Source organism: Serpula lacrymans (genome assembly GCF_000218685.1).
Source record: "Serpula lacrymans var. lacrymans S7.9 unplaced genomic scaffold SERLAscaffold_12, whole genome shotgun sequence".
NCBI lineage: Eukaryota > Fungi > Basidiomycota > Agaricomycetes > Boletales > Serpulaceae > Serpula > Serpula lacrymans.
In genome coordinates this window covers 1,460,651-1,474,613 of record NW_006763301.1, presented here as the reverse complement: position 1 = coordinate 1,474,613, position 13,963 = coordinate 1,460,651, and the positions used below count along the sequence as shown (strand labels likewise).

Below are 13,963 nucleotides of genomic sequence, written 5' to 3'. Positions count from 1 at the left end.
TCGAGGCTGTCTCAGTCACGGTATCTCAACTTTGCTTGATCACAAATGCTCCTATTCGAAAGTCTCGAGTTGGAATCCGGTTGATGTCACTTTACCTCTGAATCAGCCTGAACGTTTGTGTATTTGGATTGTCTATCTTTCAAATGTGCTTACCTGTAACTTGAAGTTATTAAACATGTGTATCTTTGCCTTGTTGGCGACAGGAAAATCGGAGTATGGCCATTTAATCTGCCACTATAACTTCACTTGGTCTTGTTTAACGAGGTCGATGCCCACTGCTTTTTAAGAAATCGACTTCTAAACAAGCCCTTCTGCTATCTTTAACGGTTTACATTATAGCATAGCTCCACATCATTAATACAAACAGTAAGAACCCCAGACCTAGATAATATCCCACCTCATCGTACATAAGAATTCGCTGAAGATTTTGAATGACTAATGATCAACACGATCTAATTCCAATATTTGCCGAGCCAACAAGACAGTGTCCTTGTCATCATCCATAGGAATGTGGTGACTTGGGTACCGGCCACCAGGACTCATACTCACACCTCCTGTGTGATCGCACATGTGTCTTAAAGTTGCCATGATACCAAAGTCGTTGAGGTCGTCTCGTCTCTTGGGGTTACATGATAGCATTTGGTAGATGCAACCCATGATGGGATGACGTATTTCTGGTTTCGCATCCGTGATGCAAGAATGCATAGAATGCAGAATATCTGGATAGGTAAATATGCAGTCTTGATGAGTAATCTGTCCGTTGGCCAAATTTGCCAAGAAGTATGCAGCCTATTTTCTCATGATTAGTGGTGGACGCGCGCCAGATGCAAACAGTTTCGTACTTGGAGTTTCACGTCCTCATCTGGCGAATCCAAGCCTGTCAGCAAGGCGTGGAAAAGGAGGTCTTTCTCCATTTCTTGAAAAATAAGGTCGACGCCCGAATCATTCTCAGCCAAATTCCGGAAAATTGCAGTTGCCTGTTCCTGTATACCGGTATCTGGGTCCATACAAAAACTACGCTGGTCAACACGATGTTAGTTATAGACTGTAAGGAGCCTACTTCGCGAGTTGCCTCCATTTAAGACAGGTCATGACTTCCTGCTTAGTTTCTAACGTGCTTTTTCGCAGAAGGTTTTTGATAGCCCACAAAACATTGACTTTAGTGGGCGAATTACCGGAATCCAGTAGTTGCTTGAGCCGTGGCATTAACCCCTGTGCTAACAGTTTCTGAATGCAAGTTATTAATTAATTTACACCATACGTTTATCGGATCGCTCACTGGCTGAAGGGGTGAAAAGTCGTTTATCATGTTAGTAATAGCAGCCAACGCAGCGGCTGTCACACGTGGATCTTCCTCTTCTTTCTTGAAAATTTGAAACAAGCTTGAACCCAATCCACTGTCCATGATATTGGTGCGCAAGATTGCGACTGCGCGACTAAGTGCTCTGACGCACTGGCAGGCCGCATAGCGAACGCCGACATGCCGATTAGACAGAGATATGTGTATGACTGGGATCAGCTGCAGTGTATCAGCTATTTCACGGCGTATGTCATTGTCGAAAAGCGATAGCGCCGCGATGACAATGAGCGCCGCCTGAAAAACCTGTGTTCGTACAGTTACAAGTGATAGTAGTCTGATTTACGTACCTCTCTCAACGCAGCTGTGCTCTCGGGCTCATCTTCGTCCCGCTCCTCGTCCTTCGTAAGAGGGGTTATAGATTTAGTCAACGATGCTATTTTTTCTAACGCGCCATGATCAACTGCTGCTTGACAGATATCTTTGTCGTCTTTCACAAGGTAATCTGTGCTACATGTGAATTATGCTAGCAAAAGATATATTAAGTACTTACACAAAGTGTAGCAAGCCCTTATGCGCATTGGAGGGCGTTCAGATGATGAGGAAAGTACACGGTTGATTGCGTGTATAATGTTGGATGCAATAGCTTGATCAACGGTACCTGGATGATTACTCGCATTTGCCCGAATGATGTGTGTTGCGCTTGTCAGAGTTAGTTAGTGCCTAAAACAGAGATGGAATACGTTAAAATACCACAAGCATGCTGCTAGCTGAACTTCGGTGGAGCGACTGGTGGTGAGGGATAAAACGGTCGGTAACAGAGTAGGCGCTGTATATGATATCAGACCTATTTGAAGACGGTATATATAATACGAACATTCTCTGTCATGAGTTAATTTGGTTAAAGCCGCAGTGACATTCGGGTTATCCATTGCTAGCGCAGCGATAGCAGATAGAGCAGCCTCCTGCACCTGCATCCGGTGGTTATCTTTGATATGAACAGTAGCCGTAAATACTCCTTACGTTATTATTCCTGTATTGCAGAAGTGTGCTCAGGTTTCGTACAACCCATCCACCCAGCCTACTCGGTGCATTGGAATTGGCTGCTTCTGGTTTCTCCCATCCACGCTTTCCTTTGACTTCTTTGATTCTATCGGTGAATGGTAGCCATTCAGCAACAGCAGATCGATGGGATTTGTTTCGTACTGTGGCGCCAATGAGCTGTGCTACAAAAGTACTTAGTTGTACATTCTTGTTGTCCAGGAGGGGTAGAAAAACGTCTAAATTTTCGAGCTGAGCAGTACGTTAGACCGCACAGATAGGGATGAAAAGGGGAGTACTTCGAATAGGAAATCAAGTACTGCTTTGGCCTCATCCCGAGTGTCAGAAGAGTATGAACAAAGGCCAAGCTGAGAAGGACCGACGACTTCAGCTACTGCTGTAGACATTGTTCGTAGTGCTCGTAACAGTGCAGTCTGTAGCGCAATGGGGTCATATGGTTTCAAGGTGGAGAGCGCGAAGAGTAACGCATGGAGAGCACTAGCTTGTAGCAGACTACGAAGAGCATCGTCCGAACCTTCGAATGACTCGTCAGCTATCTCCTGGTTCCACACCACAGCTCCTGAGAACACTCACCGTAAGAAATAGAAGAGATCACATGAGCAGCTTCGATACGGACGTCGTCCTGGGAGCCTTGGGCTTCACTTTGGGGTAAGGGTGCGCGGCTCAAACAGCCAACTAGCCTTTACACCAGTCAACGACGATGATTTCCGGACCCGATTATGGAGATAGCTGTCGCACTCACGATTGAATAAATGCAGTATCTTTGGCAAGAGCCAGTTTCGCGGAAGGATTTCCTATCACTAAGTTCTTTCGCTGCTTGAGTGTTGTCGGATCGATTGCTGTGACCGCCATGTTCATTGACCGTCAGCTCTTCTAACAGGCTACCGTTGAATTGTGGTTGATATGCTTGGTCTACAGTTCATCCGAGTCTGTAATGGCGAAAACCCAACAAGGACTCATTTGAGCAGCATTAATGGACATGGAGTAACCGTGAGAATTCGATGGTCCATGGACCTTGGGCGCACCTCGGCAGGTACGCGTGGATAGCATTTCATTTTGGCGCCGTGCCGACGTTTCACTGGTACTGGAGTGATATTTAGAAACAACATTCTTACTCTTACCCCCCATCTCCTCCTCAAATATTAACCATGTCCTCGTTACAGGAACTTGAAGCCAAGTACCGTTCAGCATCCGAGGGTTTTGATCACTTGTTCTCGAATCAATTAATTTCGGCTAGGGAAACGTTCTCCGAGCAGGAATCTCCCTTCCACTTGTTAGGCTTGGGCGTTTGCGCATTTCTCGAGGCTGCCTTGGGAATGGAAGTACGTCTCATGATCTCCTTTCATTCATCAGCTGCTTATTTTGATAATCTCAGACGACGTTGATGGCAGAAGCCACTCGCTGCCTAACCTTATCCGAAGCCGGGGCTAGAAAGCAAGTGAAAGCTGCCAAGTCTTCTGCCACCTTGCATCGTTTTCAAGCGGGAATAGAATGGGAAATTCTGCATGCCGATGCTGTTGTGCTACTGGGTCTAACCCATGCACTGAGGTACTTCATCCTCATTAATATGCGCCGTATGCCCATTGACAGGTCAAACAATTCACACGAATAGCGAATCTTATCGCGGATATCTGCAGTGCTTGTATGTGAATAATTTCAGATCATGGTCTCATCATCAACTGATTATTTCGTAGGTATGAGTTGAACAGGTAGGTACTATCAACCCGTGATGATTCGTAAATAGCTAATATCATCTAGTGCCCACTCCAAGTTTACTAAGTGAGTACCCTACATGAGGATGAGCTCCATATCCTTACGCAAACCCAGACTTTACAAGACTGTATATCCTGCCGGTTTGGATGCTTACTCAACTCCAGCTACTACTCCTGCGCCATCTCCCAAACCATCTACCCTCAGTCTTAACTCCTTAACTCCGTCCGTTACCACCCAGGCATCTACCAAATCAGGCTTCTTTGGACGATGGACTGGCTCTAATACTCTTTCAGTTCCAACCGCAGCTCCGGGTACAGTCGGAAATGCCGCCAATGGGACAATAGAAGAGCTCATCCTCGGCGGAACAGCTTTTGGTCGGTACTTAAGACACTGTATTCCCTTCATTTACTTACTTTCCACAGGATTTGGCCTCTTCAATCTTGTTTTCTCGCTACTTCCGGCTAAAGTTAGGTTAGAAACGGATATATCTTGTCGCCAATATCATCACTGACTGCCCTCAAGAGGCGTGGTAGGGTTCTTTGGATTCAACCATGATAGAAAACTTGCGCTTCAAGCATTAGCTGTTTCCGCTGCTAGGACCGACGTGCATGCCATTTTTGCCGGGTTAGTCGATTGTTTAGAGCTCTTTCTATTCTGCGTAGTTGAACTCAAACTCGCGCAACAGTCTTGTATTGATGACATACCACGGAGTCATCCTTCTCATGTCTGGGTATCAAGCTGATGAAGCACATATAATCAAACAATACAAAGCATTGGTAGAGAAGTTCGTTGATCTACAAATTACCTGGCCTTTGCGCACAGACATCCTTGTGCTGATTGGCTTGTTTTTCAAGAATCAGTTCCCGTTACCCTACAGGTGCCTTGTGGATATTGAACCGAGTTAGTCGCTACTTTATATTTTCATTCTGTATAAATTCATTGATTTCATTAGGCTAAAATCCTCCGCATGACCCATGATGCTGAGGGTGCTATAAAGACACTTCAAGATGGTTTGAAGCCAGAAAGAGAGCATTCGTTCTCGCAAGCCGATACATTGGTTGGTTTTTTCTACTAATCCTTGATGCTAGCTCAGATAGCATTTAGTTGGTATTCGAGTTAGCTTGGACTCTCCTAGCACAACGGCGGTTCGAAGAGTCGTCGGAAATGTTTATCAGAATGACGGAGCTCAATACCTGGTATGATCTCCCCTCCCAAACAATGCAGTCTACTAAAAGGCGTTACACCACGTAGGAGTCACGCTACCTACTATTTCATCGCCGCTGGTGGGTCTCAAAAAGATCTGTGCATACTCACCATTAATCAACTTCCAGGATGTCAATTCTCACTTCAAAACTACGACAAAGCACAGGAGCTATTTGATAAGATCCCTGATTTGCTCGACAAACGGAAGCTGTCCGGAAAGGATCTGCCCACAGAAGTCTTTATCAAGAAAAAACGTTAGCCACTCACCGCGCACATCATTATCTACATCTAACGCCTTGGTACAGTCGCATTTTACAAGAAGAAACAACAGCGCAGAGGAGGAGCAGAAGGGCGATTTGTGGAGGCCATCAAGATTAGTCCTGCCGAAGGTCTGTAACCAACATCCATCATGATCATTTAAACTGTCTGATTGATGAAACTGTCTGATTGATGAAACATTTCCTATGCTGCAGAAATTGCCATCTGTGCGTTGACACGAACTACATTGACCTTGCTTTGCCTTACTGATCGATCCATCACTATAGTCTGGAATGCTCATGCACGTATCGACAAAGACATTGCTATTGCACATATCAAGGACTGGAGTTCTCTGTCTCCACCCGTCAACGTAGAAAGTGCGTATATTGTCCCTGCCGCATCCCCTACGAGCGGACCTGTCGACCTCGACACCCCCGACGAACTTGCTGTCCGATCTCTGCTACTCGCCATTGTCCATCGAACGCTACGCGACTATTCTGCATCGCGTGCATTTTTAGCCGATGCGCAGCAACAGGCCAAGATGGCGGAAATCAGTTCTTGGGTCTCCAGCGTGTCGATCTTCGAGCTCACTGTTCTTGAGCTTAAAGAAGCGGATGCGACTTGCTTGTCGAAGGAGCTAGTCGGTGACGAGCGGAAGAAGTTTTGGATCCCTGTGTTGAAGGCTGCGAACGAGAAGTTAGACCAGGCTCTTGCTCTTGCGACGAGCAACACTGATCTGTCGTCGAGGCTCGATAGCAGGATTAGCATGCTTAGGGATGAAATTACGACGAAGAGCGAGATGATTGGAATTGTCTAGAAATTTGATTCGGTAGTTAAATTCTTACTAGTATTTATTGTGCAGGACACGGACCACGGACTATTTGCAATATAGAAAAGACTACCAACGGCTATTATTATTATTTCACTCTAGTTTTGTATAAGGGGAAACTGCACGTACGTACCAAGATCGGACATACTATAGTAGAGCTGGGTGCAGCTTTGGACGAGCCTCAAATTCAAGTATTAGGGCTACTATGAGCCACAGGGTCGGACTAAAGACCGTGCGTCGTCTTTATGGAGTATATTTTAAGATAAAGGATGGCGAGGTGGTAAACCAAATATCTATCATGTTCTCCGTGCCGGCGGTCCTTTCCGTTTGAGAGCCCTCCAAGCCAATACAGATAAGGCAGATAGCACGCCGAAGGGCGGGAACAGCCAACTAATCCTCCAAGACCACCCTAGCTCTCTTTCTATTTTTGTCAAGGAAAAGCTAACTTGGGCCTCGAGATCTTTGAGAGATCCTGAATTTTCGATGACTATGTCTGCGTATTCGACTTTCTGAGAGATAGGTAGCTGCGAATTCAGACGAGCAGAGGCTTCTTCACGCGATGAGTTGTCTCGTTTCATCAGACGTTGAAGCTGAATTTCGGTCGAACTGCATTTGTGGTCAATATCTAGTACAGCGGTGGAACCAAAGATTGCTCGCACCAGTAAACAACAACCACTCTCCCTACCCACTTCCACAGGCCACCTTCAATCAATAAAGGCACATCGACGATGCAAATCTTTTCGCCTCTTATCCAGCAACGAACAATATTCCAGAAGATAGCCCGTGTGACCGCGGGGTGTATGATGGAGTTGAGCTTCTTCCTCTTGACTTCGTCGCTGAAAATGATTGAGCCTAGCTTCCTACGGTCAAGGCTCCCGTCCGCTAAAAGGACAGACGAGCCAAAGTAATCAACAATTTGAGCAAGTCCACGGGTTCCAGGTTGGACAACTTCGCGTGCAAGAATGTCAGCGTCGATGATAGGTATTTGCCTCGATTTCAAAGAACTGGATACGGTAGATTTGCCAGTGGCAATACCTCCTGTCAGTCCAACCACTGCGAGAAAGATGACTCAGTGCTGTGTGCTATTGACTATGTAGAAAAGCAACATACCTAGCATTATAGCCTGGACAGACTTGAGGCCCGGTCCGGTAACCGCCACGTTGCAAGTAGAGTAATTATGTGTTTGTAGTTATTTGTTCTGGATGAAGAATAAGGTAATATACTGTGGCACCAAGTTTGTGTTGTACCAGGATATCACAGCCCTTTCACTCGTCTCTCCATCATCCCGCAGCCTTCACGGCTTGTACATGAACCACAACCATGGCATCTGATCAGCAAGTATCTCTGGCCGTAGCACCACGCGGGGGTTCAAGCCATCTCAACAGACCTGCAAGGCAGGTAGTCCCGGCTTTTCTACAAAAGTTGTACGAGTAAGTGCTACATTCTCGATCTTTGAGCGAGTGTTGAATCAATGACTATCACTGGGTCCTCCAGAATGGTAAATGACCATGCGAACCATGATCTAATCAGATGGTCAGACACGGGAGACTCGTTTTTTGGTCAGTAATCATTCGCGTCGCTCCTATTGGCGCTCACTCGTTCTGTAGTATTGGATCAAGAACGCTTCGCCAGCGATGTATTGGGGCGATGGTTCAAACATAAGAACTTCAGCTCTTTTGTTCGACAACTCAACATGTACGGATTTCACAAAATAACCCATTTACAACAAGGCGTCCTTAGGAGTGATAACGAGACAGAGTTCTGGAATTTTGAACATCCCAACTTTCTTAGAGGCCAACCTGATCTACTATGTCTCATACAACGAAAAAAGCAGACCACCCAATCCGCAGATGAAGTTGCCAGTGCCAGTAGAGATACGACCAATGGCAGTACTGCTGTCGGTAACCTCTCAGCTGGTCAAATACTAGACATAAACTCGATCGTTAATGGAATCGCAGTTATCAAACGTCATCAAACAGCGATATCAGCGGACTTGAACGAATTGAAAAACTCGAATCAGCATTTGTGGCAAGAGGCCATGGCTGCTCGCGAACGCCATAAGAAACACCAAGACACCATCAATCGTATTCTAAAGTTCTTGGCCGGTGTTTTCGGTCATGCTGATAGTCCCATACGCAAGGAAAATGGAAGTCATAGTCCTTCGCATGCCGTAGTATCTCGCAAACCCCAGAGGCTCATGATAGCAGATGGCCCCGCCAAGAAAAGGAGTGTTGAAATCAATGAAATTGTAGACGAAGAGTCCCGATCAAGTATGAATACCAATCTCTCGCCGCCAGGTATGTCTTACGTTCAATGCTACCTGCTGATGTCCATCTCACGTTGATTGTTCAGATTATTTTTCATCGACGGATACACCAGTTTCTAATGCTACCCACGAATCATCAGTAGTTCCCTCAGAAATATTTGCATCATCTCGGGAGGCGTCGCCTCGCTTCATGTCCATAGAACCACCTATAGCTAGATTCTCGTCAGGTGAATCCTTTGTCGCGTCAAATACCACCAATAAAACGGATTCTGCGCGGACGCAGGATTCTATTCGGATGCAAGATTCTACGCGGATGCAGGAACCATACGCTTCACAATCTCCCCAATTTGGAGCTTTACACGGGCAACCAACTCAGCCTACACAGACCGCTCCTCCCAATTCGAATTCACTAACGACAACCAATCCTCCTAACAATAATGATGCCATGGTTCAAGCTGCCCTGGCTCAAATGCTTCAATCACCAACGCAGATGCAACGTTTATTAGCCGCCTTGTCTGCGCAATCAAATTATGCTATACCAGAGATGCCAGCTCCTCCCTTACCTCAGCACACCTCCCAGTTGACTCCGTATGACCCATCTATGGATGTTTCGCGCGGTTTTAATCCAGAGCAATACAACGCGTCCTTCTCTCCCTCCTCTCTTTCACTTCTTGCCCCATCAGCCGCAGACGAAATTGTTCCTTTTGAGCCTCTGGTAGAAAGCGAGGACAGACTACAGAAAACGTATCGGGATGCTGCAGAGATAGATGCTGATGTGAATGCTTTGCACAGCAGTATTAATTCTTTGATTGAGAGTCTAGGCATGGATCCCAATGCTATGAACACATCTAACACAGTATCTCAAGATATGCCTTTCACGGATGGTAGCGTTGACGGGCCCTTGGATCACGGTCAAGGAGATCCGGGGCAGGACTTTGATTTTGATGCATTCTTCACGGATCTATCACGTAGCGGCGATGAAGACGCGGACTTGGATCGACTCGCTGATAAGCTTGATCCTTCCGTTGCACACACCGATGCACCGACTAAGCTCAATAATCCTTCACCTGAACAACTACACGCCTTTCTAGATGAAGTCGCATCTCAAGACGGCACGACGGGTTCAATGCCAGGTCAAATGCACAGCTCTCCAGTCGCACCAATGTCACAAAACCGGAAACGCAAATCGGATGTAGCAGATATAGGTACTACTGTTCCAGGAGGTGTTGCCTCCGTCAATGGTAATCAATCAATGCCGGGACAAAAAGCAAAAAAGAAGAGATAAATAGGAGAGAAGTTGAATGGGTGTGCTTATCTTGTAGTTATTATAGTATTGTACTAGTACGTACGCGGGTGTAAGAAGACATGATTTATCGATTATAGATTGCATTTGTATTATACTAGGTGTTTGAAATAACTTGAACTTCGGACTTGAAGCATTACGAGGCGTGGGATTGGAAGGGGGACTACTCCTTGGTTGCTGCCACAATGAACTTCAAGCTTCAAAACCGGAAGCTAAGAAGTTGATACCGTTTGCATCGGTGTCAACTATTCAGCTTAGACTCAGATGCCTTGGCGTTCTGGATCGATGCTAAGTGCTAGTACGGTCAGTATCTGCACACACCTGTGTAAATATAATATGAACGTTGAGGATGTGGTCGTTGAGGATGTGGTCATTGCTTCACGGTAAGTTGAGTCCACAGCATAATGTTTGCCTTTATAATTATCACTTACAGTCTTCACCTGAAACAGTGCTATTGCGACTCTCACTCATCATTTAGTGTACCGATTTGCAACACATGCATTGCAAATGAGTCCCTTCGCAATATTGTATCTAGCGCGATCCATTCCGCAATACTAATGTGAGTACCCGAGTAGGAACATTCATTCAAAACTTAACACCTAACATGTTCCCTATATAAGGATCTGTGTTTACAGCTACGTTTCTCCAGCTAGAGAACCCACCGTCATCGTAGCCACTCGTAAGCCAGAACTATTCTTCACGGAACCTAATCTGACCAAGGATATCACCAGTATAACATGTCTACCCTTACCTATCTCACGTCAGACTCCGAGAAGCTCAGAGATTTTATTCACACTATGATAATACAATCCGAGACTGGCGATAATTCAGACGATGGATTGCATCCAGTCATCAAAGAATTTGGAAAGTTGATTGAACGCGATACCCATATTTGCGACTGCTTTACTCGGATGTTTGACCAATTCGCTGTAGAGAACAATCAGACAAATCGACGGCAGGTGTGCAATGAACTGTTGACTGCTAATCTTTTAAAAGAGGCTCACTATCTATAGGTCCAGGACTGGAAAACAATGTTGCGTTTGTTCGACGCCATTATCACCGAATCGCCTCGATATGGACAGCACGGTACTCTGTCAGGAACTCCCCTCAATGCTGTCCTTGACTTGGTTATGAACACTCGGGCAGGAATGGATGCATTCACCCATCCCAAGGTCAATGAACATTTCTCTAAGGTGCTTAAAGTATGGTCGGAGTTTCTTGAGTCGCCTGCCTCACGTAGCGTGCTTACGAATAAACCTGATGGGTGGTTCTGCCCCGAGGCCCTGAAGCTCATGCCGAATTTCGACGAGTTCTTTGTCTCAGATCCAAACAAGGAGTACCCCGGATTTGTGTCCTGGGACGCCTTCTTCACCAGATCTTTTCGAGACGTTGTACGCCCGGTTTATCCTGACGATGACAACTTCATCAGCAACGCTTGCGAGTCTACCGTCTACCGCAAGGCCTTCGGCGTAAAAAAGCGAGATACTTTCTGGCTTAAAGGCCAGCCATATTCCCTTGTCAATATGCTTGACAATGACACGTTTACACCTCTGTTCGTTGGTGGGACTGTTTACCAGGCTTTCCTGAGCCCCTTTAACTATCATCGTTGGCATAGCCCTGTCAATGGCAAGGTCGTGAAGACCGTCTCAGTTCCAGGTACTTATTATGCTGCGATCCCAGACGAGGGAGACGTAGACGTTATTTGTCGATCTCAATCCTTCCTTCATTACCGCCATCGCCACTCGCGCATTAGTCTTCATCGAGTTTGACAACCCAAGTGTTGGCTTAATGTGTTTCATAGCTGTAGGCATGGCGGAGATTTCGAGCTGTGAAATTACTGTCAAGCCAGGAGATGCAGTCAAAAAGGGAGATCAAATCGGAATGTTTCATTATGGTGGGTCAACATACTGTCTTGTCTTACGCCCAGAGACAAAAGTCGTGTTCACGGAGACTGCTGATGATGGTAAAATGGTTGAACTCAATCTGGGCATTGCGTATGTGGCCAACTAGAACTAGAAACGCAAGAGCCGTTGCCACTCTTCAAGTCTACAGCGCAGTTCCGGCTACCTAGAGATTACACCAGTAACCAATAACTTAAATATACCTTAAATATTTATTCCTTAATGTATTGTCAATGCACCTATCCAGATCAGAAGCTTCCAGAAGTGCAGTTCGCTTCTTCGCGGATCTATCACGGAATCGGCGATCATGATGAATGGCGACCTGTACCGCCTACTCCTGATCCCTTGCACATAGCGATGCACATTAAATGAAATACAGCATCACTTCAAGGCCAGGCCAGACGCAGTTCTCAAATCGCATCAGAGTCGCAAACCAGGAAACAGAGGTCGGATGTAGATGACATGAGGTACATCTTTATTATAATATTTGTTTCCTCTACTAGCCAATCAACGTCGAAAGTAAAACGAGAAAGAAAAATAAATAGCGAGGGAGAAGTCGAATGAGTGTGTGTAGCTTGTAGTTATTATTGTAGCGTATGGTACGGCACTTGGGGCCCATGAAAGAACATATGATTTATGAACGTTAGACTGCATATGTATTCAAGAAATGAGATGCAGAAATCAATATAAAAAGATAGTACTCGTTAGTAGGAGTTTTTTGAATAAAATTTCGGTGGACCCGGAAGGGAGGGGCTGCCCTCCTCAGTACCATGAAGCCCGATACTGAAAGGAGTGAAAGGCCTCATATCCAGCGCTATCTGTCTTCCGTTGCCATTGAGCGACGAAGCGGAATAAGGATGAGGGTCGTCCATAACGAGTCCATTTCCTATATACGACTGTACACGTGCGTCCTCCTCTTGTGTCTCCTTGATATATTCGGCTGGAGGCCGCGGTGCTAAAGGAGGAGGGGGAGGAACTGCTGGAGTGTAACTGTCATGGCCCGTCGATGAGTTTTGGCGAATAGAACCATTTCCTTGTTGTTCTTCCGCCTCATATCTCGCCTTCAATTGTGCCTTCTCTTCAGCAGCCGTGAGTGGTCTAAATCCACCACCCCCACTCCCGCCAGGCGGCATTGGGGGAGACCGCGGAGAGGATCGCGCTCCATTCGCTATTCTAGGTGGTGGTGGTTGTGGCGGTAAAACCTGACCCATAGCAGCAGCATCCTGCTCTTCATATCTTCTCCGCAGCCTCTCCTTCTCTGAAAGAGCGTTGTTAGCCAATGATGGGGGAGGCGAATATGGGTGTACTGGAGGAGTGTATGGCATCGGCGATATCTGCTGCTGCTGACTGCTAGCCGCCGCATCCTGAATTTCGTAAGCTCGCCGCAGTCGTTCTTTTTCGTTGATATAAGCAGGTTGTTGGCTACTGGATGACTCAAACGGCGGTGGCATATCTCCTCTAGCGTTGTTCACTGGAGTATAAGATTGAGACTGCCCAGTAGTTTGTGGGTAGAGAGCGTCGTAGGAGATTGGTGCAGAAGACGATATATCATCGTTTGACGCATATTGAGCGGTCTGAATCCGGTCAACTGCAAGTTTAGCCTGCTCATACCGCTTGAGAGCAGCCTTCTCTTGCTCAGCGGAGGGGTAGTAAGGGATGGAACGCCCGGTTGAAGGTGATGCAGGTGGTTGCCGGGATCCTTTGTTTGATTCCAGAGCATTGTTCATTGACGATATGGCCTGTTGATACAATGCTGCACCAGGAGATATCGTTGGAATGGATTGGCTGTTTGATACTGGTTTCGCTTGGGAACTTGACCCGTTTGCTTCGGAGTTTGAGCGACTATGGGGAGGAGAATGCGCGCCTGCCTGCATTCGCGCCGCAGTAGCCTTGGCGTGGTTGAAAAGACGAATCTTCTCTTGCTCAGCGCTGACCCACTGATCCATTCTGGCAGAGGAGGACTTCGGTTTTGGACTAGACTGAGGACTGGGGGAGGTCTGCGGATGAGGTAATCAACGATGTGAGGTATACGTATGACAACACATTATGTACCTTTCCAATCGACGGAGTGTGCGCCAATGCAGCGGTACCCTGCACCCTCTCAACATCCGCCCTGGCTTTCTCATATAAT

At 46.4% G+C, this 13,963-nt stretch overlaps 6 protein-coding genes across 6 annotated transcripts; 3 read left to right on the top strand and 3 right to left on the bottom strand.

Moving 5' to 3' along the window:
- Window positions 1-287: 287 nt before the first annotated feature.
- Window positions 288-3,298, bottom strand: SERLADRAFT_476541 (uncharacterized protein; the record flags this gene model as incomplete). The annotated part of the gene is made up of 12 exons (XM_007322291.1): window positions 288-789; window positions 843-1,014; window positions 1,061-1,227; window positions 1,280-1,594; window positions 1,648-1,802; window positions 1,851-1,999; window positions 2,051-2,126; window positions 2,175-2,268; window positions 2,321-2,590; window positions 2,638-2,873; window positions 2,933-3,039; window positions 3,102-3,298. 12 exons carry the CDS (start codon window positions 3,215-3,217, stop codon window positions 436-438), a joined length of 2,211 nt encoding a protein of 736 aa, XP_007322353.1.
- A 144-nt stretch (window positions 3,299-3,442) lies between these two features.
- Window positions 3,443-6,532, top strand: SERLADRAFT_417680 (uncharacterized protein; the record flags this gene model as incomplete). The annotated part of the gene is made up of 17 exons (XM_007322290.1): window positions 3,443-3,681; window positions 3,735-3,907; window positions 3,972-4,001; window positions 4,054-4,068; window positions 4,118-4,138; window positions 4,187-4,446; window positions 4,495-4,543; window positions 4,595-4,696; window positions 4,758-4,856; window positions 4,927-4,972; window positions 5,025-5,129; window positions 5,177-5,268; window positions 5,324-5,355; window positions 5,404-5,529; window positions 5,581-5,664; window positions 5,749-5,760; window positions 5,821-6,532. 17 exons carry the CDS (start codon window positions 3,508-3,510, stop codon window positions 6,348-6,350), a joined length of 1,950 nt encoding a protein of 649 aa, XP_007322352.1.
- Window positions 6,533-6,658: 126 nt separating this feature from the next.
- Window positions 6,659-7,504, bottom strand: SERLADRAFT_363368 (uncharacterized protein; the record flags this gene model as incomplete). Its single annotated transcript, XM_007322289.1, has 3 exons — window positions 6,659-6,968; window positions 7,022-7,415; window positions 7,473-7,504. 3 exons carry the CDS (start codon window positions 7,477-7,479, stop codon window positions 6,659-6,661), a joined length of 711 nt encoding a protein of 236 aa, XP_007322351.1.
- A 98-nt stretch (window positions 7,505-7,602) lies between these two features.
- On the top strand, window positions 7,603-10,056 carry SERLADRAFT_476534 (uncharacterized protein; the record flags this gene model as incomplete). The annotated part of the gene is made up of 4 exons (XM_007322288.1): window positions 7,603-7,792; window positions 7,857-7,921; window positions 7,970-8,659; window positions 8,715-10,056. 4 exons carry the CDS (start codon window positions 7,683-7,685, stop codon window positions 9,911-9,913), a joined length of 2,064 nt encoding a protein of 687 aa, XP_007322350.1.
- Window positions 10,057-10,668: 612 nt separating this feature from the next.
- SERLADRAFT_441748 (uncharacterized protein) lies at window positions 10,669-11,941 on the top strand (the record flags this gene model as incomplete). Its single annotated transcript, XM_007322287.1, has 3 exons — window positions 10,669-10,890; window positions 10,945-11,635; window positions 11,685-11,941. 3 exons carry the CDS (start codon window positions 10,669-10,671, stop codon window positions 11,939-11,941), a joined length of 1,170 nt encoding a protein of 389 aa, XP_007322349.1.
- A 970-nt stretch (window positions 11,942-12,911) lies between these two features.
- SERLADRAFT_476524 (uncharacterized protein) lies at window positions 12,912-13,752 on the bottom strand (the record flags this gene model as incomplete). The annotated part of the gene is made up of 1 exon (XM_007322286.1): window positions 12,912-13,752. A coding segment is annotated over one exon (795 nt), but the record flags the coding sequence as incomplete, so codon positions are not given.
- Window positions 13,753-13,963: the final 211 nt, after the last annotated feature.